Source organism: Cimex lectularius, unplaced genomic scaffold, assembly GCF_000648675.2.
Source record: "Cimex lectularius strain Harlan isolate CLEC.00 unplaced genomic scaffold, Clec_2.1 scaffold67, whole genome shotgun sequence".
Taxonomy (NCBI): Eukaryota; Metazoa; Arthropoda; class Insecta; order Hemiptera; family Cimicidae; genus Cimex; species Cimex lectularius.
In genome coordinates this window covers 860529-887965 of record NW_019392738.1, presented here as the reverse complement: position 1 = coordinate 887965, position 27437 = coordinate 860529, and the positions used below count along the sequence as shown (strand labels likewise).

Genomic DNA, 27437 nt, shown 5'->3' with positions numbered 1-27437 from the left:
TTGTGTGGTAATTGTAGATAGCACTAGATAATAGAGTACTAGATAGTAGAGTACTCTAGAGATAGAGTACTAGATATTCCTTGGTGGTAATTAACCAAATAGAGATAAAACCCGACATTCACGACAATAAATTACATGCACACCCGAAATAGAACTTGTTGACCTTTTCATGTAGCTTGAGATTTATATATATATATATTCTATTCTGAAGCCCTCTCAGACTCACTGAGTAAGTCATTCTCTTTGTCACAAAATATTCACGGTGAGGTAGAATCACAGAACAAATTTTGTTCCATTGGGTCTAAACAAGAAATATATAGTTAGCAACATAACTAGGACTAAGCTCAGAAAAGCGGTAGGACCTGTCACTCGCATCTGAGAAAAAATGGGCGTATTCAATGATGATCTCATTTGTAGATGATGCACTGAGGAGGAAGAAACATCCAAATCGTCTGCAACAGTGAAGTAACTGCTCAATCGAGACATAACCTGGTATACAAAGAAAACCGAGGGAAAGGAATTATGAAGGGAGTGAATAGCATACTTATCAATTGGACTGAACTAAGGAACTAGGAAAGTACAATATGCCAGAAGGCTACAATTTTTGGAAAATTTCCTAGTCTCTTTTATCATCGTCATCATCATCATAGCAACATGATTGATGTGTTTATTTTTAAACAAAGAAAGTACGATTGTGGAAAAAATAACTAATTTCTATGATACTGAGTAATGCTGAAGCAGAATAATAAATACAGGACTGAAGGAAAAGAGGCAATTTGCAATAAATCATATTTCGGGGCCGTTGCTGAAACGGTTTTTGAAAGGAAACTTGAGATTAAACCGGATTCAAACTTCCTCCCAAATATTTACCGGCTTCCCATTCAATTGATAGATGTTCGATTGTGCCTGGAACATTTCCCCTCAGGCTGGAAAATTTGTGCGAAACACGTTTATTACACGCGATATTAGCTTTTGTAAAATAGGGGAGGGGTTTTTATTATTTGAAGTTTTTTGTGTGTCTAATTTCAATTAGGTTTTTACCGGTCGGTAAGCGGACAACTGTGAACAGTTTTCCTCTTGCGTATTCAACTGTGTTATTCATGGGAGAACGCTCAGTAATATAGAACAGACCCACAGTTTCCAGTCCAGCCTCCTAGGGAAAATAAAAGAGAAATCTTCTCCGGAAATTGTTCCTGGACTAATTGACTTTTAGAGAATTTATTGCCTTCATCAAGGGAAGAAAACTTTTATTATGGACGAAGGAGAAAAGAGAAAATGGCCTTCTCGTTAAATTATTTTGAACATTTGATTTAACCCCTTATAGTTTTACGAAAGGGTAAAAGTTTGAAAGGCATAAACTGATTGAGCATATTTTCGAAAGTTTTCCACATCTGAGGGATCAAGAGTTATTTTTTGTGTAATAGATAAATTACTTTGTATTTTAAAGTTTCCATATTTTTTTAAAACAATGATCTAATCATGAACGATAGGAGTCTATTACATAACATATTAATAAACTCTAAAATTTAAATTTTATATTGACTTCAATTTTGAGACACAAAATATCTAAACATAACTGGCAAAAAGAACATATTTTTAACAGCACAGGTATATTTCTTTTTATTCACAAAAGTCACTATGCATTTACTTTTTTTAAAGCAAGACATTCATTATTCTCGTCGAGTAGGTTTTAATGTTGAAAATTTTAAATGGTTTATATTTATGAAAGTTTCACTAATTTCATGGTCCTCTTGACCAATTGAAAAATGGCAAAAAGGAGGGAAAATTCAAAAGCTGGGGTTGAGATGGGAAGTAGTGTCCGAGTGGATCGAGGTGACGATAGTTCAAGTGGTAGAGCAGCGGCGTATCAAGCCGAAGATCGTCGGTTCGAATCCCGCTCGTGCCATTGACTTTTTTATCTCAACTAAAAACCTCAATTTATGAAAGGTATTCCTTTCGTGGGTCGTGGGTTCGAATCTCGCTAGTGACACTAACTTTTTTCATCTCAACCAAGACCTTATATAAAAAGAATAATTAATTGAAAGAAGTAATTTTGCCAATTAGGCCACTAAACATAATGGATTATTATTTATTTCCAATAAAATACATAGTTAAAAAGAATATATTAGATATTAGATTCTCCTCGAAAGAGATTTTACAACATAGCAATGACGGCAACAAAAATTCACCTGAAGCAAATAGATGCGTGGTTTTTTCCCTTCCTGCAGTAAGTGTATTTATTGGCACGAATGTGTGTGTGTATGGGTGGGTAGTGGAAGGAATATCGAGTACCCCACAGACCCACCGATCGAGGTTAGTTTTCTCTTTGTGTATTTCGTGTAGAATGAATGTATTTATTGGCGAAAAAGCGAGTGTGAATTGAGTGCAGGAATATCGAGTACTCGGCAGACCCACCGATTTAAGTTAGTGTTAATTAGCCTAGGTGTTTCTTGGAGAGCGACTGGGCGGAGGTACTGTCGTTATGTGCGCCATGGCTCGGCATTCTTAGCTGTAAATATAGAATGAGTGGTTACCTCTTGAGTGAATATATTTATTAGTGTGATTGTAGCGTAAGCGTGGGTGGGTCTTTGGTGGAATATTAAATATCCATAAACCCACCAATCTAGATTAGTAGTTTAGACTCATTGTGCAAATATATACACATATTTTTTTTAATGGCTTTATGTTGTTTGCATATTAGTCAAAGACAATGTATTGTATGCGTATTCATTTTTGGGGGGAAGGGTATCGTGAAAAAAAGGCCAGAGGCGTCGGCGGGAAACGAACCCACGACCACGGGATCTACGAGCCGAGAGTCTCTCACGCTAACCACTCGGCTACCGCGGCCCCACCAAATGTAATTTTAGTTGTACATAAAGTATGAATGTATTTATTAGCGTGAATGAGCACATTAGGCTAGGTAATGATTGAATATTTGGGTATGAGAGAGTTTTAGGTCCTTTTCATCACGCGTAAAAATGTAAACCAGAAACGTCACCAGAAAGATCGCCAGACGCCAGAAAAAAATATGATATACTTTTCGAAAGGTTTTCTTTTTCGAATTTGCCAGAATATAAATTGATTTAGTTTGAATTATATCAGGCTTTAAACACTAAACCGTGCCTAAACTCGAGCAAAGTTCAGGGTGTCGCAAGAAAAAATTGAAACAATTTTTTACTGTCTGTTTATAAAAAAAACAACCTTATCCCTTAACGCCAACACAAATGTCCTAAAGTATACTTTCATTGCTATACTTTATATGGAGCCGGATGGAAATGGAATATCCATTAGAATATCCACCCCCGGAATTGCAGACCGGCGATAAGAAGATTTACAAGGAGTATAAAAAGTAACAACTGCGCCCTACGCTCCGATGAAAACGTCGGACCGCCCTGGTACAGATTTATTATAAATCCGTCCTGCACTGTGCAGATGTTGAGACCTTGTGGGCTTCTTTGCGGTGCCCGTTGCCTTGAAAGGGCCTGGAGAATTAATAAATCAATCAATAATTAATTAGTCCTTAGCGCAATTCTGTTGAAACTGTGGAACTCGCTACTTGACTGTAATTATAACTTCAACAAGAATAGTTTTATGTGTTTTAATCCATAAAATTAATCACAAAATTAGAACTCCTTTATTAAAAAGTGTGTTGAAAGGAAAAAAGCACGAGCATACATAAGAAACTAATTTTCATGAAGCTATGAACCCCTTTTTAGAAAAAATTATATAAAATACTGTTATAGCATAAATAAATAAATTGTTATGTCTTAAATATATAACGATGTTGGGTTGTGGGATGTGTAGTCATACAGAAAACCCAGAGTAGTGCTCAATTCTTTAATTTGCCATCGTTTCGAATTGTTTTCATTCTTTTTCAAGGCAACGCTGGAATAAAGGTAGAGCCGCTTCTGTCCACTTTTTTTTCCGGTGTTAGCTTTAAAATCGTAGCTGTGATTCGTTTCGAAGTAATTGACTGGAAGGAGTAAAATATATCCAACTAGTGCGTCAAATTAAAGCCCTTGACACGGAATTAGAGTAGTACCGGCATGAAAAAAAAAAGAAAAAAAATGAAGCACTGCCACTTCGAAAAGGCTACGATATTAATGCTAACACCGGAAAAAAAGTGGACAAAAGAGGTTTTACCTTTATTCCAGCGTTGCCTTGAAAAAGAATGAAAACAATTGGAAACGTTGGCAAATTAAAGAATTGAGCACTACGCTGTGTTTTCGGTATGACTGCACATCCCACAACCCAACATCGTTGAATATAACAGTCATAAATAAAAGATAAATATATAATATGATTAACATTTATAAGAGTACACAAATAAGTGTACAGATGGAACTCATGTTCGGGTACCCATTTGAGTTCAAAACACTTAAACTAATACACCACAAGCTAAATACACTGGCAGGCAAGCAATTTCACCCACTTGCAACATAACTTGATCTGAATATATTTTTATATATTGATCAAATTTTTACGGTTTTTAACGTTTAATAATTGAATCTTTGCCTATAAAAGTAAAAAAAAAGTGGTCAAAACTAAATTTAAATTATAAAGTTCAAGCTGGTATTGCAATGAATGAAAATATTATTTAAACACTGTCTGCATTTAACAGATTAAGTCAAATACACTGACAGGAAAATTCCATTGTAATATAAATTGATCTGAATATATTTTTATACATTGATCAAATTTTTACGGTTTTTAACGTTTAATAATTTAATCTTTGCCTATAAAAGCAAAAAAAAAGTAAATTGCTAAGAGAAAAAAGGACAGACAGATAACATTTGTTTTAATATTGTTTTAGATTTTTAATTAACATTTCAATATTGCGTATATCCTCTTCTTGCTTAAACTACATCTAGAAGACGCTTCAGCCTACTTTGTACCAGTCTGAAAATGTCTCCTTGCTGGAGGTTAGCCCATCCTTCACGAAGAGTTCTTTCAAGATCGTGGAGTGTATCAGGAAGTGATGGACGTGCTCTTACTCGTCTTTTGAGGTTATCCCATAAATGTTCGGTGTGGTTCAAGTCTGTAGAACGTCCAGGCTAATACCCTCATGTTATGCTGTTGAAGGTTTGTACTATGCGGGCGAGAAATGGACGGGCATTACAATAGGATTGTCGCTGATTTGATCGAGGATCGGCAAAGCATGATGTTTCAAAATTTCATTCAGACTCTCCACACATAATAACCAATGTGAGTTGAAATTCCACCCCACACCGTTGAAAAGGGTGGCTCTGGGAAAAATTAAAGGCTTCGTATCTTCCATTTCGCCTTCTTCACACTCTCTCACGCTCATCTGGAGATCGTGGAGCAAATCTACACTCATTTGTGAAAAGTACAGAAGACCAATCGTCCAAAGACCAATGGCTGTGTTTTACAGCAAATGCAAGCCGTGCAACTCCGTGTGTTCTGGTCAATTCTGCCCTCTTACGGGACAAAATGCTTCAGTCAAAAATGAATTAATCTCCAGAACCACGCCTTCTATGTTAGGACCCAGTTTCTCGAAAACGTCTAACGTCGTCTCGCAGAGTTTCGTAAGGAACTCAGATGTCAACCCGCATACCTGATGGAACGTCCATCATCAATAACTGCCACACCACGCGCAACATCTTCAGCATTAAGTGACATTTCTAAGTTCGAAATTGCAATCAAGCAAACGAAGATGAAAACTATACAGTTGATTGCTTCAGAATTCCAATGAGACTGAATAAACATTTTAAAATCTGTAAAAATTAAACATTGACAAAACCATTATCCTTGTTTTGGATTAAGGATTAAGTGTGTTTATCTCTAATTAATATTCAAAATTTAAAACATAACAACTAATATTTATTGATAAAAACAATGAGACAAATTAAGAGCAGAATTTTCTTTTATCGAGAAATCAATTGGGTGGAATTTTTTGCCTGTCAGTGTATTTCCCGCAAGATTATAAAGTCGTTTAAAGTGGCAAAAAGGAGAGAAAATTCAAAAGGTGGGTTGAGATGGGGAACTGATGTCCGAGTAGTAGCTCAAGTGGTAGAGCAGCGGCGTATTTAGCCGAAGGTCGTGGGTTCGAATCCCGCTCATGACACCGAAATTTTTTTATCTCAACCAAAACCTTAATTATAAATTAATTAATTGAAAAGAATTTATTTGGTCAATCGGACCACGAAACCTAATAGATTTTTCAACAGTTTGAAACGCATTTGACCGTCAACAACTGTCAGTTGATAAACAAACAAGAACAATCACAGACGGTCAAACTGCTGACAGAGGTAGTTATAACCGCTTGCGCAGTTAAAAGTTTCCTCTAGTAAGTTAAAGTGCTTCCGATTTTCCTGTTGTAACGGATAACCGTTACGTTTCACGAGGGCTCCGTAAAGACCAAACTGATTTTGGGAGCTTTTGAAACTTTATCTCATAGTCATTACAATCCTCCTTGAAGGATTCTTTCCACGTGCTTTCCTTTTATAAAAAGGCCGAAGCCTCTCCAGGTGTAATTAAGAAAGCGAACTTTCATCGGGAATCGATGCCTTTTACAACATCAAAATCGATCCTGTTTTGTCGTTTGCAGGAGAAACAACCATCCTTTGAAAAAAAAATGACGTGCTGAAAATTAGATTTCCTAATTGGTACTGAAGATGGCATGTAAGTCACATAAGACGTTTTAAAGTAATTGTGTTCCTTTCCGAGACAGTCGGGATTTGAAGTGAAGCCCCTTTTCATCTAAAACCTGCCCGTGGCTTTTATCTTTATGCTAAACAGTTGTAAAATGTTACTGTCCTTACAATGCAACGTCCTAATCATTTTATACACGAATCTCACGCTCCCTGTTTTAATTCAGTGCGCGTGTCATTGTGATCAAGTTTGTATTGAAGAAAGTTTCGTTGTTTCGTTCAATAGTCCTGACATGTATTTATTTATTTTCAAATAGATGCATATTTCACGTTCCTTTTGATAAACAACACCATTTTTATTAAATTGCGCGCGGGGGCAAAAATTGAATTTTTTTTTGTTTTGTTTAGACGAGTCAATACACATCGGCTGCTACGGTGCTTTAATTAAACACAGGGCTTTTTTTCCCTTGGAGCTACAGGGGAAATTACACACCCTTGTTGACCATAACGCACCCTATCTGGGGCCAATTAGTACATTAAAGGGTCCGCTATCCATTTTGAATTTTAAAATGTTATTTACATTCTGAACGACTCGCACCAACCATGCTTAATAACCTTTCCTTAGCCGGTGGACGTCAAAAGAAAACTGATTATGGAATTTGTCTAATACTGTGTTAACAAAATTTCTCCAATGTACAATTCAAACAATTTTCTAAACAGCTTCAAGCCTAAAAACAAAGAAAATTACGAAAAAATGTTGCTCATAAATATACAAGGTTCATTTGATTGAAATATTGTACCAATCGATATTTTTCATTAAAAATTTCTGTTCACTGATATGCTTTTGTTCTTGGCAAAAAATTTGCTTTTGTTTAATGTTAACAAGAGTCACGGTTGACACAGCTTTTGCTGGGAAAGTTTGCTCGATGTGTACTACATAATAGAGGCGGGTCAGACCTTGGCTCTGTACAAAGAGCGTGTAGGCATGCCGCCGGATTTAAGAATTATAGCGAGTTTCAAGGTAATTGGATTTTTTTAACGTACACAGCCGTCAAAGTTTATGTTTTATGTTGTCTTTTGTATGAGTGAGTGTATTTATTAGAGTGAATGGGAAGGGACTGATGGAGGAATGGCATCCCAATCGCCCCTCGAGCTGTGTACTTTACTTCGATCGATGGCAGAATATTTAGAAAAATACCCCATCGACTTAAATTGCAGGTCGATTAAGGAATAGTGAGTACTCCATCGACCAAATAGAATGAATGCAATGTATATAGTTGTGAATGTATTTATTTGTGTGAATGCGTATTGTAATAATTCGCACGCGCTCGGGGCTGAAATGACCTGTCGGATGTCCATAAAAAAAGGTCGTGAGGAGCGGTCAAGAATGACGTAGTTTAGAAAAACACCTTTTTCATTTTTTTACCGACGTTTCGACCTTTATTCGGGCCATCTTAAGGGCATAATGTGTGGTGCTATTTTTATTGTGTCATATTCGTGTTGAATGAAATTGCGAGAGATTTATTTAAGTGCATGTCTATTTCTTTATGTTGGACTGACCGCTGTAGGATTTTGTTGGTATGCTTGATGTGAGTTCAAGTATGTTTGTAGTCATTAGTTATTAATGGCAAACTTTTGTTTTATCCGCTGAAAGGATGAGTTTATCTGGGGTATTTTTGAGTATTTTTTTGGTTTGGAAAGGTTTGTTGTGTTGTATTGTGATTATTTGTGATTAGGTGTTTTATTTTGTGTTGATTTTGTGTCTTTCTCATCATCGGTGTTGGACAATTTTTGTAAATCATCTACATCCGCGGAAAATTTAGCCGTTGGGAAATCGGATTTGTTGTAGGGTATTGAAAATTTGGTTCCTAGTGATAAGAGATTTTCAATATTGTTTTTTGTGAGATTTGAAAAGAATTATTTTTGTTTGTTAATTAAAGTTTTATGTTGAGATAAAAAAAGTCAGTGTCACGAGCGGGATTCGAACCCACGACCTTCGGCTTGATACGCCGCTACTCTACCACTTGAGCTATCGTGACTTCGATCCCCTCGGGCACTAACTTCCCATCTCAACCCCACCTTTTGAATTTTCCCTCCTTTTTGCCATTTTTTTTATCTCTTTATGCGGACCACGAAAAATAGTGAATTTTTGTTTTTGTTGTGTGTTCCACGTTTATTGATTAAAATTTTAAGTTTTTTGATGTGCTTGATTTTGATTTGGTCGAATAGCTTGTCATAAGAATTTTGTTGTTATGTGTAAAATTTATTAAGTTTGTCAGTTGGTAGCGCGGTTTAAGCAATGTGTTTCATTCTGAAGATATTGTCTGTTAGGTTTTAACATTGTCGATACAAGTTCTAATTTCAATTCAATGTTTGTCTTAAATTTTGTGAGTGGCATTATGTATGTTTTTGATGTTTGGATGTGATAAATGAATGTGGCTTTTGTGAAATTAAAATGATTTTTTATGTGAGTAGGAAATACGTTGTTTTGTCTTCATTTTAGTAAGAAAATGCGTTGATTTCGTCACGACAACAATTTGGCACAAAGCCAATATGACAGTACAAGAATAGCACCACACTTTATAACCTGAAGATGACCCGAATAAAGGTCGAAACGTCGGCAAAAAAGTGAAAAAGTTGTTTTTCTAAAATTTATTCTTTGACCGATGTGATGAATCAATGCGGATTTTGTGAAATTAAAATAATTTTTATGTGAGTAGGAAACACGTTATTTTGTCTACATTTTAGTAAGAATATGCGTTGATTTCGTCACGACAACAATTTGGCACAAAGCCAATATGACAGTACAAGAATAGCACCACACTTTATAACCTGAAGATGACCCGAATAAAGGTCGAAACGTCGACAAAAAAGTGAAAAATTTGTTTTTCTAAAATTCATTCTTTGACCGATGTGATGAATGAATGTAGCTTTTGTGAAATTAAAATGATTTTTTATGTAAGTAGGATACACGTTGTTTTGTCTACATTTTAGTAAGAAAATTTCGTCACGACAACAATTTGGCACAAAGCCAATATGACAGTACAAGAATAGCACCACACTTTATGCCCTGCAGATGACCTGAATAAAGGTCGAAACGTCGGGGAAAAAAATGAAAAAGTGTTTTTCTAAATTTAATTTTTTGACCACTCCTCACGAATCCAATAAATTATTAAAGACTTAATTCAATGGTAGAAACGATCAATGCAAATTTAAATTGCCAAGTAAAAACAGCAATTCAGACATAAATAGTTAATGTTTTGAGAAGGGAATCGTAAAGTGTGAAGGATAAAAATATCCACTTTGTTACAGGATCGTCGAAAACGTGCTAAAAGCTCGATTGTTGAAGTTATACTCGGACTAGCTGGAAAATATACCGGCGATATTGGTTTTCGATAACAATGTAATGCATATAGCAGGGACATAACATCAATTCGATAGCTCTGCTGGATATGACATTTCGTTAGCGGCTTGGCTGTAGACGGAACCAGCTATCGAAAGTAGGACAAAGTTGTCCAGTTTTACTTTTCGCTCTCACCCATCCCAGTTTCGACTTGTGTCTTCCGGCCAAGGAAGACAATTCCGGAGCTTTTCACGCTTCCATTACTCCAGGCTCAAAGCGTCTTTGATACAGGTTAACCGCTATTTACGGGGGTTGCGCTTTGATCTCCTCTCATAAGCATCTTGCCTGTGTGGTCTACTAGATTTTAGGAAATATTTAATCTACGTAAACCGTAGATGAAACAAACTCGCCGCATCAATTTACCCTTTATTAAATACTTTTATCCATTTTGATGATTTCTCAATTTATCAATTCAAATCTTATACGCAAGATCATTAGGGCATTGTGCAACCGTTTTAGACCTAAAACTGTCCATAATAAACAACCTAATAGAAATAGACGTATATAGAAAACCCACAACTACAGACATTATGATACCAGCGGATTCTTCCCACCCATGGTCCCAAAAAGCTGCTGGTTTCATTTGGCTCATAGACCGGATGTTAAACGCTGTTCCGCTAACACCTGATAACTATAAACAAGAATTAAAAACTATTAAAACCTTAGCAAAAACAACGGGTATCAAGAAATATTTATTGATAGGTTGCTAGTTAAAAGAATAAAAAAATTAACTTTAAACGAATCAACAATAGGACTCAGCCACCCCACCACAAATGAATCATTAGGTTTCCGTTGTTTGCCATACATTGGTGAATTATCGGAAAAAGTTAGTAAAATTTTTAAACAAGAAGGTTTTAGAATAGCTTTTAGAAGTACGGGTTCACTTAAAAACATCCTCTCAAAACCTAAAGACAAAGTAGACAACTTGGCAAAAAGCGGGGTTTACCAACTCAATTGTAATGATTGTGATATTAAATATATAGGACAAAGCGGTAGAGAAATAAAAACAAGAGTAAAAGAACACTTGCCTAAATCGAGCAAATTTTCGGAATTTAAGGACCATCTAAAAGAAACAAAACATAATTTCAATTCAAATCTAAATACAAGAGTGTTACATAGTTTCAACAAAGGGAAAGAATTAGATTGGTTTGAGAAATTTGAAATTAAAAAATGTAAAATTGAACATGGTGATAAATGCATTAATAATATAACAGATTTTGATCTACCTCCCATTTTAAATATGTACATAAATAATATCAAACAACCAAATAATTATTTTAATTGTTATTATTTTTAAAGTAATTTATAGTAATATTAAGTATTTATTATTCTAATATTTATTTGTGTTAAAATTTCCGCGTTTCGCACGTTCAAATTGAGCGCCATTAAAAAAATCAGCTGTTAATTGGAACGTCGCGTTGGCGGAGGTATCAGCGGTTTCACTTTGGCAATTCATGTCGAGAGTCGTGGTTGTAGAAGTCCTTTAACCTGATGATGAGCTAAAAAGCTCCGGATCATTGCAAAACAACTTACTGTGAGTAGGAACTATCCTTTTAAAAAGTATTCTGCAACCGTTGTATTGGGTTAATTGTGTTATTAAGCATCTATCGTGGCTTGGAAATTGAAAATAATTTACATAAACTATATTAAAGCCAAGCTCCTATTTGGCTCAATATCAATGACTTTAGACGAATTTTTATAAGTGTTAACCGAAAAAAAAAGGCCTCAAGTTTTTGAATGAAATTAATATGACAGTGGAAACATTGTAACCCTAGAGAGTTTAATTTTATTTATATTCTTTCAATCAATTAATTATTCTTTGTAAGGTTTTGGTTGATATAAAAAAGTCAGTGTCACGAACGGGATTCGAACCCACGACCTTCGGCTAAATACGCCGCTACTCTACTACTTGAACTATCGTGACTTCAACTAAAAACCAGATTAGTTATCCATAGGTTATTCTGGGTCTTATTACTGCTGTGTATAGCCAATAGGCCATTTTCGGTTTTAATCCCAAAGATTTGCCTAGCAGAAATGATGAATGGTAGAGTGAGTGCGGTGTTCAAACCTTTTTAAAAAGGATTTAGATTTACCTAGGGTTAGAAGATGATGTAGAAACATGAAAAATAGTAAAGGCCCAAGTATAGAGCCTTGGGGTACACCAGCTGAAATTGAGAGAGAAAAGAAGATGGAATTTGAAGCTTTAACTCTCTGAGTTCTGTTAGATTAATTATTAATTTTAATTTTACAGCATCCATTTTTTCCTTAATTAAATCATCATCAAGTAAGACAGTTAATTAGTTTAATTAATACAATAGGAAGGGCTCTTCGGAGCCTCATGGAATCAAGGCATACTAGAAGGCTCTACAAAACCGCAGCATTACGGGAAATGAGATAAGATATCTGATAAGACAAGACTGAATTGTTTCGATTTCCTCCAGGAGTAAGAAAAAGGCTCAATGAAAATAACCTCAGGGCGTGGCACCCGGCTCGTGAACATCTCCATTTATTCATTTGTTACACAGCTCAAACAGGGAAGCAGCCCCAAAATAGAACAGTCAAAATATAATATTAGTAATAATAATACATTAGGTGAAAACAGTGTATAAAAATTAAACGTTTTATTCAGAAATCGTGAGATGCGGTCTGGTGTGATGTAGGTGCTTAATGCTTAATGTGAGTAGGAACCATCTTTTTTAAAAAAGGATTAAACATTTTCTTTGTCGTGCCAACGTTTCGATCTTTATTGAGATCATCTTCCGGGCTCAAAGTGTTTGTCTTCTGTGTAATTGTGACATTCTTGCGTGTCGTGTTGAGAGTGCCCTCAATCTGATCTCAATAAAGATTGAAACGTTGGCACGATAAAGAAAATGTTTTTCTGAAACCTGCATCACACCAGACCGCATCTTACGATTTCTGAATAATTATCGACTAACGGTCACTAATCACCACAAAAAAGTAAACAAATTTGACAACAGTTGAAAATAATATGTAAATAGAAAAAAGGAAAATCAAATATTAAAAAATTCATTGCAGTTATGCATATCCATATTATTTCTTAAAAAGTCAAAACTCTGTATTTTAAAGGTCAACATTGTCAACAAACGGATCAAGGCATGACACATCCAAAGAACGGGCAATTCTATAAATACATTTTGTGTATGAGAGATTGGTTGTGCAATAGGAAATGTAAAAAAAATGTTGTCATTCGCAAACTCCGGCTAGGCACACTTAAGTGCCGATAGACGATCAATATTATTGCACAATATTTTGGGTTGTGCAATTTAATTGATCGTGTATAGACGATATTGAAAGTTTGTGCAATACATTGTATGATTGGCGAAAAGTTGAAAATATTGGGTTGTCCGGAAAATAATGCAGGATTTTGGTATTAAACAAAAAAAAAGAAACTAGTTACTTTAAAGCAATGTTCTTTAATCAAAATAATTTCCCATACTCTCAATACATTTCTCCCAACGTGTTGGTAACTTATTAATTCCGTCTGAGTAGAATTCAGAATTTTTAGAATTGATAAAGTCAATAAATGCATTTTCCAGTTCCGTTTGATTTTTGAATATTATGTGTTGTAAGTAGTGGTCCAGGTGTCTAAAAAAATGGTAGTCAGTAGGCGAGAGGTCCGGAGAGTAGGGTGGGTGAGGCAAAGTTTCATAGCCAAGCTCCAATAATTTTTGTGACGTTACACGTGACACATGTGGTCGAGCGTTGTCATGCAACAAAATGGGCCCTTTCCGATTGACCAAAGAGGGCTTCATTACTGCCAATTTCTGATGCATGGTATTAATTTGGTTACAGTATGATTCAGCATTGATGGTTTCGCCAGGATTTAAGAAGCTGTAGTGTATTAAACCAAATGAAGCCCACCATACCGTAACCATTACCTTTTTTTGATGAGTTGGGGGCTTTGGAAAATGTATTGGAGCTTCTCCTTTGTCGAGCCACTGTCCAGAATCCACTTTTCGTCACATGTAACAATTCTGGCCAGAAATGGGTCATTTTTGTTTCGACAAAGAAGTGATGTACAAACATCAAAGCGCTGATTTTTTTGGCGATCGTTTAATGAGTGTGGAACCCAATTTTCGAGTTTTTTCACTTTTCCAATCGCCTTGAGGTGGTCAGCGACGGTCGTTTTACTGACTTTGAGTTGCTCTGCAAGTTCTCGAACAGTTGTTTTGGGGTTTTCTTCCACCACTGATCGCAGAACATCATCATTAAGAGAGGAAGGCCTTCCACGACCTTCTTCATCTTCAAGGCTGAAATCTCCCTCCCGAAATTTTTTAAACCACCTTTGCACAGTGCACTCATTAACACAACCCTCGCCCCAGACTTGGTTAATGTTTCTAGCCGTTTGGGCTCCGCTTCGGCCGAGTTTAAACTCGTAAAAGAAAATCGTACGAAATTCTCGCTTTGACATTATAAGGATGACTGAATTATTTCCAAGTAGCGGAATGCTACAGAGGTAAACAAACAATATCATTTGGAAGAGGATTAATAAGTGTTGACATTCATACAAATGAGTAATCCTGTAAACGTAAACAGAATATTTTATATAGATTTTTTTGAATGAAAACTTAAAATCCTGCATTATTTTCCGGACAACCCAATATATTGCACAACCTGGTAAATATTGAACCGTCTGTTGGCATTATTGCGCAATATCAGTCAGTTTGTGAAGTACAACAAGTAGTAACAAAATATTGCACAAACTTCAATATCGCCTTCAAACTGTTCAAGTTCATTACAGAAACAAAATTTTGTACAATATTATTGAACGTTAAGGGGCAAGCGTCAATATTGTGCAATCTATATTGTACAATAATATTGACCGTCTATGGGCCGCTATAAGCTGAGTGAATAGAAGAATAGATGATAGAATTTCTAGGGCATCAATAAAACCGTTTAAAATCTTCCATCCGAATAGCGAAAAAGAAGCATGAAGAATGACCAAGGAGTCCATATTCAATGCGTCGGCCGCGTAGTACATAGTGAAGTTAAGACCAGATTTAAATTTTAAGTATTTGATAGCTTTTCTCTGATTCATTTCTAAATCGTTCAGGATTTTGTGATAAGGTGACCAAATTAAATCACCTTATTGAAGAATGCTCCTAACTAAAGACTGATACAATATTTTTATTGCGTAAACACTTTTAAAGTCAGACGTCATACGTTTAATATAAGTTTCTGTATGCCCTATTGATCATGAATGATGATCTTCAAAGGTCCACTTCTTATTAAACAACACCCCAAAATCAGTAATCACGGAGACCTCCCTGAGAGGGACATCACCTAAGGAATGTGATACGTGAAAGTACTTTTTTTTTTGCAGAAAAGGAAATTTATGTAGATTAATCGAAAGTCTGTTGAGCTTGCATCAGTCATAAAAAGCAGAAATATCTTTTCGTAACAACAAACAATCATTAGACGTAGAGATGCGTTTGTAAATTGTTGTCATCAGCCAAGAAAGTCAGTTTAGAAAATTTAATAGAATTAGCAACGTCATTAAAGAAAATAGTTAACAAGATTGGCTCCATATCTGATCCCTGAGGGACTCTCGATCCCATAGATACTTCGTCCGAAAAAAAACCCCTAGAAAATTAACACGAAAAGATCTACCATTCAGTAAAGAACGGACTCAACAGCGGTTTACTAACCCTCACCAACTTGCGAATCGCAAATTGATCCACTGTCAGTATTGTGACGTCGACATGACAAATAAGGGTCCAACACTCCTAAAACTTGGGATAGTAAAGGGTAGAGGAAACGTAAAATAAAACAAACAAAAGCACACTTGCTGAAAATAAATCGACTGAAAACAAAATATATTTACAAGACATATATATATATATACAAGCTAAACCAAAATTATAACATAGGTTAACTAAGACGTTTAACTCTTCTCCCCAATTCCAACCTGCAACCACACAACGGTACAGCACAATCGCTCAACTCACCCTGGTGGTAACTAAATTAAGGCAGAATTTATGTTAGGTTCGAGCAACCGTTATCGAGTCTGGAACACACCTGATCTCTTTTTTCCAGTTCAACTCCAACATCTCCCCTCCTTCGACCTTCTCCCACTCCGCATTCTAATGTGCCCCATTCACTTTCCAAAAGTGAGTAAACGTGTCATCCCTAAAATGTGAGGGTGACAGTATAAACGGAATAAACCTCGCGGCCATAATGAAAAGCATATAGTATAAAATCTTTACAAAGGATTAAATTAGTTGAAGTCGATCGACCTTTCATGAACTATGTCGATCTATGTACAGAACTTATACGCGGCTGCTAAAACGCCCGCTACAATGGAATCCATGACATTAGCGATGGAAGGATTTTTCCTAATGGTCCGGTAGTTCAACATATTCGATCTAGCACCCTTTTTGTTCACGGGAGAACATAAGAAAGTTTCCAGGAGTCAGGGAAAATACCGGTCCCAAGGGTAAGTTGAATAGGCGGGTTATTGATGGACAGCTTTCAGCTTTCTTACCACAGCTCAGACAGCGGCCGATTTGCACGGAACATGTGAATGGATGATCGGGGACGAGTTCTCTTTACAGATGAGGTGAGTTGCCTCAAATCTTGAGATGTACTCTCAGGGGAAAGGTACACCTCGATTTGTCGGTTCCTCAGGTGACATTGCATGGTGGGTCATTGATGTTCTGGGGTTACATTTCCTTGGATGCCCGCATCGAATTGGTTGTTGTGCGAGAAAGATTGCTAACTTCACACAGGTACTTACAAGAAAATTTTTTAAAACATGCAGTGCACACATTGTGAACACATTTGGGACCAAGATGTCCCTACAAAAGTTGAAAACGGCTGTTCTTGATGAACGGGAAAGTTTACCTCAGGCTTACAGCCAATAAATGGTCGCATCATGATCTAATTCGATTGTGGTCAAAACGTCGAAAAAACGACTGCAGACACTTGGTGCAACTTGGTGTTTTAAGGAGCGAGAAGCCTTGTGTCAAGAGCAAAGCACTGCCTTATTCCTTTTGATCAAAAAAGGCTTGTTTTTAAAAAATTTTATGCTCTGAGTAGAATCCACAGTGACAGTAATTTGGTCATTTCTATCATGATCAAATTTCGTCGTGAATTAGGTTTTTCTTCACGAATAATTATTCAGAAATCGTGAGATGCGGTCTGGTGTGATGTATGTTTCAGAAAAATATTTACTTTATCGTGCCAACGTTTCGATCTTTATTGAGATCATCTTCAGGGCTCAAAGTGTTTGTCTTCTGTGTAATTGTGCCATTCTTGCGTGTCGTGTTGAGAGTGCCCTTCTCTTGGCAGGCCTGCCCTTGGGCACTCTCAACACGACACGCAAGAATGGCACAATTACACAGAGGACAAACACTTTGAGCCCTGAAGATGATCTCAATAAAGATCGAAACGTTGGCACGATAAAGAAAATATTTTTTTGAGACTTACATCACATCAGACCGCATCTCACGATTTCCGAATAATTATCGATTAACGGTCACTAATCACCACATATTTCTTCACGAATAATGGTCTCTTTTGCCCAGTGGATAAAATCTGACCCGATGTACTTAGGGCTTAGTAAGTTGCTTGCCGATTGTGGCAATTATTTCTTAATTCTTACCTCTTTCCTCTGAATCAATATCTTCAAACTCAGCATTAGGTGTGATGTCCATGTACATGTCATAGTTTCTTAGTTCAGTTCATCTTTCTTTATGTAGTAGTATGCCATTGCTACAATTGTTTCCCAGGATCTTCTTGGTTCAGTAGATTATGTCGTTTAGCTCTGTGAGTTGGTCGTTTCCGGTAATTTTAGCCAACCTAAACTTGCCATTTTGCTCTACTTTTTGCTGTATTCAGAGTGGGTTTGTCGTGATGGTGGTCAGGGTTATATGCAAGGCAAGAAGAAGATGAGGATACTAAGAAGCTAGAGTTTGGTATTTTCTAAGCACTGCAGACTTTTGGGTTATTTGTTATTATTGTAAGTTTCCTAGCTGTTTAGTACAGTTCATTTCGTTCCATCCTTTTCAAAAAAGTTAGTAGGTCATTAACTGCTATTGCATTGGTTACAATCTGTTAATACTAGGTTGTCCCAACGAGTATGTCCGGATGTTTCCGGGGTCATATAGTGTGCTTCCATTTCCATGAATGGGTGTCTGTGTCTCACTGTTTTCTTTCATCGGTTTTCCCATGGCGATCGTTAACTGCAAATGAAATGCAGTAGCGATTAGAGTACACGGTTCGATAAACAGGATTAGACAGAATCAATAGAGGGTTTATTCTTCACTAGAGATTTAGGAATTCATGCAGAAAGATATTTGTTACCAGCCCTGTAAATTTTATTTTGACTTTGAACAAATTTATATAATTTATACAGAGAATTCACGTTTAATTTCATGAGTTTTATATAATTATTTACTTTTGGGAAAAACATGTCGTTTTTTTATTGTCTTGAATGAATTAATTTTTTTGTCAAATTTAAATTATTTATCATGGAAAGGAACAAATGATATTCTGAATTGTTTAAGGTGTATATCCTGTGGAGGTCATTGAGGGTGAGTGAATTTTTTTTTATTGGTTTGATTGAATAAAATGATAATTTAGCTTTAAAAAACTTTAAAAAATAAAGTAATTCCTGTCATAAAGGAGGGCTTAATTTTCAACTTTAATCTTTGGGTGTGGCAGACGAGGAATAAAAAAACTTTACAATAATTTTTTTCATATTATTCTCAATTAAAAATCACTGGGATTCGAACCAACGACCGCTTGCGCGTCAATACGAATCTGACCCCCTAATCACTTACTATAAACTTTATATATTTTATAGGATTTAATGATATAATAAAACATTTTGTAACATATCTCTAAGGAAGTTTTATAGTATACTTTAAAAACTTGATATGAAAATGTTGCCTCGGGAGGCATTGTCGAAGAAAATCCGGGAAAATCCGTTAGGCGGCTTACCAAGAAACTTTCACCAATATTTGCTTACGTCTTCGCGAAGAAAATAACGTACTTGTTCCCTCAAGATTGACATATCCTTGATGTCATTTTGAGCTTTTAGTTTTCACAAGACATATTGGCCTAGACAGTTGTTGGCCAACAAATTTTCCAAAACTTTTTTTAAATTTTTGTCGAGTTTTTTAAAAACAGGGCACATGTGTGACTTCGTAGTTTAAAATCGTATAACGGCCGAGTGATTTTCTCTGGAATGGAAAGGACGTTTGCGATTCGGCCCGGGGCGAGGCTCACGCATCCTTAAACGACCAAAGTTCGCCCTTTGATAGGGGTTTCAAAGAGGAAATTTGTATCATCCGACATTGCTTTTTTCCCCGGGAAATCCTTTTCTCGTTGGCATACAATAAGAATATGACGAGTAATTTGCAAAATTCATCTTAAAAATTCAATTAAGAAATTTTTTCTCTTCCTTTTCCCAGTTGATAAAAAACGCTTATGTACACTGACAGGTAAAAAATTCCACCCAATTGAGTTTTTTTTTCATTTTCTCGATAAAAGAAAATTCTGTTCTTAATATGTCTCATTGTTTTTATCAATAAATATTTGTTTTGGCTCTGTTTTAAATTTGATCAATTAAAGGTAAACACACTTAATCATTAATCCAAAACAAGGATAAAGAATTTTTCAACATTTACTTTTTAAGGAATTTAAAGTGTTTTTGGAATTCTGAAGCAATAAAATAATAGCTTTCATCTTTGTTTTGTCAACTGCAATTTTTAAACTTAAAAATGCCACTTAGTGCTGAGGATGTTGCGCGTGGTTTGGCAGTTATTGATGATGGACGTTCCATCAGGTATGCGCGTTGACATCTGAGTTCCCTACGAATCTCTACGAGATGCCGTTAGACGTTTTCGAGAAACTGGGTCCTAACATAGAAGGCGTGGTTCTGGAGATTAATTCATTTTGGACTGATGCTTTTTGCCCCCTAAGTCTGCTCGTCCATTGGAACCGAACTACGACAGCCGAACTATTTCACCAAAAGGACGACCGGCAATATAGCCGAACGCCGTCGTCCACTGTAGCCGATTTTCGTCAGTTCACGACACAGCCCAAATGGTGTAGAAGATTTGTTGCTGCTCGAAAATTCTTAGATTACATGCAAATGGAATGAAAGAAATAAACAAAAATATTGGAAGTTCCATTTCTAAAGCTATCCTTGACCACAGCTTACGCTGGACATCTCTCCGATGATAGAGTGGATCACGCATGTCCCATGAGCCTGCTCCTCAACCGCAATTATCAATTTTTTGCAATCCATCGAAATGAAAACGAAACGAAAAGGTAAGCAAAAAGCAAAGAACGGCGTTTAACAATGGTGAGCGTTTGATGTCACGTGGTTGACAGTTGAATTCGAAGTAACCATTCGGCCGAATAGGACTGGAAAATCCAACTTTATTTGGATCGGAAAGTGCTTCGGTCGTACACGGCCTAACACGACCGAACGAATTCTAATGGACGCGTGCTCATTCGTTTCTTCGCTTTTGGATCAACCGGCCCTATTCGGCCGTGCAACAGCTCCAGTGGACGGCCTACCTAGAGTACCAGAATTGACCAAAACACATGGAATTGTACGGCTCGCGTTTGCTGGAGACATAGCCATTGGTCATTGGACGATTGGTCTGCTGTACTTTTCACAGATGAGTGTAGATTTGTTCTACGATCGCCAGATGGGCGTGAAAGAGTGTGGAGGAGGCGAAATGAAAGGTACGAAGTCTTTAATTTTTCCCAGAGCCTTTTCAACGTAGCTCAGTGATGGGCGGGAATTTCAAATGAGAGTCGGACAGAGTTGTTGTTCGTAGAGGATCTTTGACGGCCATTCGCTATGTGGATGAAATTCTGAAACATCATGCGTTGCCTCGACAGCGACAATCCTATTCTAATGCAGGGTAATGCCCGTCCATTTGTCGCCCCACATAGTACAAACCTTATTTTCAGACGATGGTACCATAATGATCACGGGTAGGGATCCTCTGACTATCACTACTGATGAAGGAGGCGATGGGGTTGCTATCCGAGTGGTGTGGTGATAAAGGTCTTTCGATTAATCCAGCTAAACTGGAACTGATAATGTTTAGCAGGAGAAGATCACTAGGCAACTTCAAAAACCCAAAATTTCAGGGCATCGAATTAAAACTAAAGGATTCAATCAAATTCCTCGGGATAACGCTTGATAGGAAACATGATTGGAAAGGCCACATTAAAAATATACAAAGGAAAGGCACAATATCCATGGTGCAATGTAGGAGAATTGTTGGTAGAACATGGGGTATCAAACCTTGGGTGGCCAAATGGATATATACCGCAATTACACTACCAAGATTTCTATTTGCAGCCCTAGTATGGTGGAAAGGGCTAGAAAATAAAGGGGCTATTAACAAGCTAAGATCATTTCAAAGACTAGGTTGTATGATGATGACGGGAGCATTTCCCACTACACCTACCCTAGCACTAGAAATGATAACCAATACTACACCTCTAACATAGAGGTCAAGGTCAGAGCACAAACCAGCTGCTATAGATTAATTAGTGAAAGCAGCTAGAATCATAAGGGAAACAATATAGGACACTCAAAAATTCTACATTTACTGAGTAAGGTTAATAACCAACTACTAAGTGTTAGCGACAAAAAGGTTAAAACACCTTTGGGGAAAAAACACTTTCAGGTAGTTACTCCATGTGATTATAACTATAATTCGGATGATGACCATAATAGCATAGATTGCTTCACCGATGGCTCACTCATTAAGGACAAGGGAAGCGGTGTGGTATACATATACCCAAATTAGGAATCAGCATCTCCTCCCCTCTTGGTAATAACACCTCAGCCTTTCAGGTTGTGGTCTGGGCCATCAATGTTTGCTGTAGAACACTCATGGATAACAATACTAAGGGAAAAGATATTAGAATTTTTTCCGACAGTCAGGCCAGTTTTAAGTCATTACAAAAAGAGTTATCTACATCTAGGCTGGTAGAGGAAACCGTTGAACTTATCAATAGGATAACTACTAGGGACGAGAATAGGGTAACCCTCATATGGATACCAGCTCATAAGGGGCACTATGGCAATGAAGAGGCGGACAGCCTGGCCAAAGAAGGATCAAATACTGCGTTTGTCGGGCCACAACCGGTATTACCCCACTCTATAAGCACAGCGAAAGAGAGTATTAGTTGCTGGGGCATGAAACAATTCCTTAAAGAATGGAATATGTCCCCCGGACACAGGCAATCAAAGGAGTTTCTGAAGGAAATCAAACCAAAAGAAGCGAAATGGTTATTCTCTAACTCTAGGAGGCTGATAGGTATCCTAACGGGCCATTGCCCCTTGAGAAGACACTCTTCATAATGGGTACTCTACCAGACCTTCTGCCGCTTCTGTGAAACAAAGGAAGAAACGGCTCGAATCTACCTTGCAGAATGTGATAGGTATGCTAGGGAAAGATTTGAAACTTTCGAAGGAGAGGACATGATCAAAACACTCCGCAAGATAAAATGGTCCAAAATCTTGGGGTTTGTGAATAGGTCCAAAAGGTTTATGCAGGACTCGTGAGCCAACCAGTTCCCGGACCTTTTAGGGATGGGGTACGGGCCTACCTAGGCTTTTAACCCCTCGGATCCTGGTCGCCCGCCCTGCGTAATATATATAGTACAAACCTACCTTCAACAGCATAACATGAGGGTATTAGCCTGGACGTTCTCCAGACTTGAACCACATCGAACATTTATGGGATAACCTCAAACGACGAATAAGAGCACGTCCATCACTTCCTGATACACTTCACGATCTTGAAAGGACTCTTCGTGAAGAATGGGCTAACCTCCAGGAAAGAGACATTTCCAGACTGGTAGAAAGTATGCTGAAGCGTCTTCGAGATGTAGTTTAAGCAAGAAGAGGATATACGGAATATTGAAATGTTAATTAAAAATCTAAAACAAAATTAAAACAAATTTTATGTCTTTTTTTCCCTTGCAATTTACATTTTTTTACTTTTATAGGCAAAGATTCAATTATTAAACGTTAAAAACCATGAAACTTTGATTAATGTATAAAAATATATTCAGAGCAATTTATATTACAGTGGAATTTTCCTGTCAGTGTATTTGACTTTCTCTGTTAAATGCAGACAGTGTTTAAATAATATTTTCATTTATTGCAATACCAGCTTGAACTTTACATTTTAAATTTAGTTTTGACCACTTTCTCGATAAGGGTTGTATAATGTTTCAGATAAAAATGTACATTAAAAAAAATTATTATCACGTGAGAAGTGCCTAGTCAAAAAAATGTAACACGCCACGCTCAATTTCACCATTCGGAAAGAATGTAAAAAAACCCAGTTTTGTTGAAGTAAATGGGGAAACTTTTTCTTTACGCTGGCTGAATATTGATGGGACGAACGTATGGAACACGATGGATATATCGGAAACTTTTTTCCGCATTTTCTCCCGCGATAAAAGCTTTTCCTCTAAGTGAAACTAGCTATGGTAGGAATAGAAAAAAGGCTACCTTCGACGCTTGGGCGATAACAAGTCGAAAAGATAAATTTCCCCCCACGTTTTTTACACTAAAGCAGTCAAACAAGACCAGTTAATAATAAAATTTAGGATAAGCCACATGATCCAGTCGGATGGATTAAACGGAAGTTGAGGGTTGTGTAAAATTTGAAAACTTTCAGATCTCAACATTGAAACAAAAGCTGAAATCCGTATTAATTTCATAAGGATTGTAACATAGTTTCATATAACATCAATTTAATGCCTCTTTTTTTTACGAGGGTTCGCAACAGCAGAGGTTATATCAACCCTCGAGGTGCCGGTTTTTGAAAAAAAAGCCCATTTATAAGTATTTCGGGTTGAAATGCAGTGCCGCTGGATTCGAACCCAGGACCTTTACCTTATAGGATGAGCGCCGTGTCAACGCCTAAACCGTTGCGGCCACCGACTCCCCGCCTCCATTTTTAATACTAGCCAATTAATTAAGATAAAATTATAGGTTAATTTTCTCATTGGGGAAACGTTTTAATTCAGAGTGTCTATGAATTTTTATTAAGGCATTTTCAACTGAAACAGTCTGGTATCTCTGTAAAATTTATTAAAATATCTTAGATGCAATAAGATCTGACAGTACTAAATTAATTTCTTTTTTGCATACACAATAAAAGTTGTTCTCTTAACGGAATTCTTTTAGAGATGGAATTAAACCTTGCTAAAATTAAACTTGCTTGTATATTTTTTTATTTGTATTCTATGAATATCTAGGCGTACTATTTTTAACTCGGAAAACAAGGCCGCATGAATCTATTTGCAATTCTTAGCTACAAACGAAATCCAATCTATACGATTTATGGAAAATCATTGCATTCGAGACTAATTTTAACGTAAATAATTAATTATTTTGAACCAATGTTTAAACTGTGGGAGAGTAAATAATTCTGTGGAGCGTAACAGCACATTATAGCGTCCTAAAATTCACGCAAGAAGTGATTTTGATAGAGAGCACAGGTTTATAATTAAAAATCGTAACTTTTTTATTGATTCATAAAGTATACAGTACAGGGTTTTGTATGGAATATCGGGTAAATGGCGTCCACGGCTTTGCTTGCATGTACGTTCACTTTTGTTGAAATTTTCCATGGTTGTTGTGCATAAATATGGCTGAATTTCGTTCGAGTGGTCTTGGGTTCGTTGGAATAAAATTTAGAGTTAAAAAACTCAAAGAAAAAAAATCCAAGGGCATTAAATCACACGATCCTACTTGTCGAACTAGCTGAAAAAGCACGAGATAAAATTCAAGGATAGGGGAGCATTAAATAATGGATTGGTATTTGGGTTTATAGACGGTTCTAGAATAAATAGGATTCTAGAAAACATAAAAAAATGAGTTTTCTAAAGAGTGGAGGAAATGGTGGCAACAAATCTAAAACCTGGAAGTTTTTAACAACGAACTTCAGCTAATAGGCTAGTAAACTTGTTTAAAAAATTAGCATAAACTTTTTTTTTCAAAATACAATAAAGACCTTTCATTGAAAAAGGCGGAAAGGCTGCTTCTTAGCATTGCGGCGAAAATGACTACCGTTTTATACAGATCGAAAAGCTTACATAATTAATTATGGTAAGATGTACCGAAAGGGTTAAGGGACAAGATTGCATATTAAGTACAGGAGTGCTCAAACGGATTTAGGTTTATGGTTTTGCAGATGGATAAGCGGTCTTGCGGCTGGCGAGAAAGGAGGAGACGCAGAGGGTGAACGTTTATCGAATATCCGCGCTATTGGTGGCCCAGGGTGGGAAATTAGGGGGTTTTGTAATGTATATGCCGTTGCCACAGACAGCACTCTTTTAAAACAACCCTTTATTTAGTCTTTCTAAATAAACGCTGTCCCTTTATACGGTTATTTCAGAAAATGAAAACATTTTTAATTGATAGATTATTGTTGTGTATATGTAACTTATCAGTAAGAATGGAAGGGATTATCCCCAATTACTCCGTGGAATATCGAGTACTCTGGGGTAGTATGAATGTAATTTATTAGCGTGAAAGGTAGGGTTTGTACCCAATTTCCCCGAGGATTATTGAGTACTCTGGGGTAGTGTGAAAGTAATCTATTAGCGTGAATAGTAGGGTTTATCCGTAAATACTCCGAGGAATATCGAGTACTCTGGCGTAGTGTAAATACTAACCAGACTATCATGTTTTTTTAGCTATCATTTATTAATATAGTAATAGTAGTATACTCAAGAGTAGTGGGAACGAAGTCTGGTGTGTAAATGTAATTTATTAGCGTGAATGGTTGGGTTTATCCCCCAATTACTCCGTGGAATATCGAGTACTCTGGGGTAGTATGAAAGAAAGTGTGAATGAAACTTATTAGCGTGAAAGGTAGGGTTTGTTCCCAATTGTCCCGAGGAATATTGAGTACTCTGGGATAGCGTGAATGTAATCTATTAGCGTGAATATTAGGGTTTATCCCCAAATACCCCGAGGAATATCGAGTACTCTGGAGTAGATTGAACGAAGTCTGGTGCATGAATGTAGTTTATTAGCGTGAATATAGGAATATATCACGAATTACCCCGATGAATATCGAGTACTCTAGGGATGGTTAGGGGTTAGTTCCAGTCCTGTAATTATCACCTATATGCCGATGACTCTCAAATATACATATCCTTCCACCCTTCCGTTCTTCACTCGGCCACTCTCAAGATCCAAAAAGACCTAAACTCCATCAACGAATGGGCCCATAAAAATCCCCTAGTCCCCAAACCATCCAAATCCACCGCCATAATTATCGGGTCCAGGCAACTCCTCAATTCCCTCCCAAGAATCCCACCTCTCATGCTAAATAACCATCCCATCCCCTTCTGCTCTTCGGTTAAAAACCTAGGAGTAGTCTTTGACCAAAACCTTTCCTGGCATTCTCACATTTCCCAAATTTCCCGCCATCCCATGGGGGGTCCCGGGTGTCGGGGTTGTATTCCCAACTTTCCTGGCTATTCCCCTCCTTCCGTGCACAGTATTTTCTAGGTTGCTTTTATTTCCAGTCCATCCACACTCGTCGTCCTCCTTACATCCATCCAATCCCTCCAATTCAACTGCTCACAGCACACTCGTAACACCCGCTCATCCCCAATCGACCTTATCCTTCCGCAACATACAACCCATACCTTCGAAAGATCCTTTCTGATCCGAGCCCCTAAACTCTGGAACTCCCTTCCCCTTTCTATTCGTCACGCTGCCTCCTTTTCCTCCTTTAAATCTCACCTGTATAATCACCTCCTCTCCCTCCAAGCAGAGACCTCACGTTAACATTTGTTATTTTTGTTTAATATTCTCGTAATTTTTTCTTCTGTCCTGCCTTATTGGTATACATTGTGCCAAGATTTCTATCTTTTTTATTAGTTTTAACTTCATAGAAGGAACTTCCTTTATTTATTTAATGTAAATTATTCTTAGGGGACACCAGTCCCAGAATAAAGTCATTTTTCTTCTTCTTCTACTCTAGAGCAGTGTGAATTTAGTCTGATGTATGAATGTAAATTAATAGCGTGAATGGTAGCTCATCACAAACTACCGTGATTTATATCGAGTGGATAGAGTGAATGGGTGTGCAAATGTAATTATTAGTGTGACTGGTTGGGTTTATCTATTGCCCAGATAAATTGCCTATAATTTCCCCCAGGAATATCGAGTACTCTGGGGTAGTTGAATGTAGTCTGATGTGCGAATGTAATTTAGCGGCGAGAATGGTATGGTTTATCTCCGATTACCCCGAGATATATCGAGTACTCTGGGGTAGTGCGATGTTGTCTGGTTGTGAATGTGATTTATTAGCGTGAATGGTAGGGATTATCCCCGGTTGCTACGAGGAATATCGAGTACTCTGGAATAGTATGAATGTAATTTATTA

General features: G+C 37.0%; 1 protein-coding gene across 1 annotated transcript in view; it reads left to right on the top strand.

The window, feature by feature from the left end:
- Positions 1-27437, top strand: part of LOC112126951 (chondroitin sulfate N-acetylgalactosaminyltransferase 2) — a 232672-nt gene that overhangs the window by 76557 nt on the left and 128678 nt on the right. The window contains exon 3 of the mRNA XM_024227061.1: positions 18543-18569. Within this exon, the coding sequence (XP_024082829.1) occupies positions 18543-18569 (27 nt within the window). The remainder of the gene's footprint in view (positions 1-18542; positions 18570-27437) is intronic.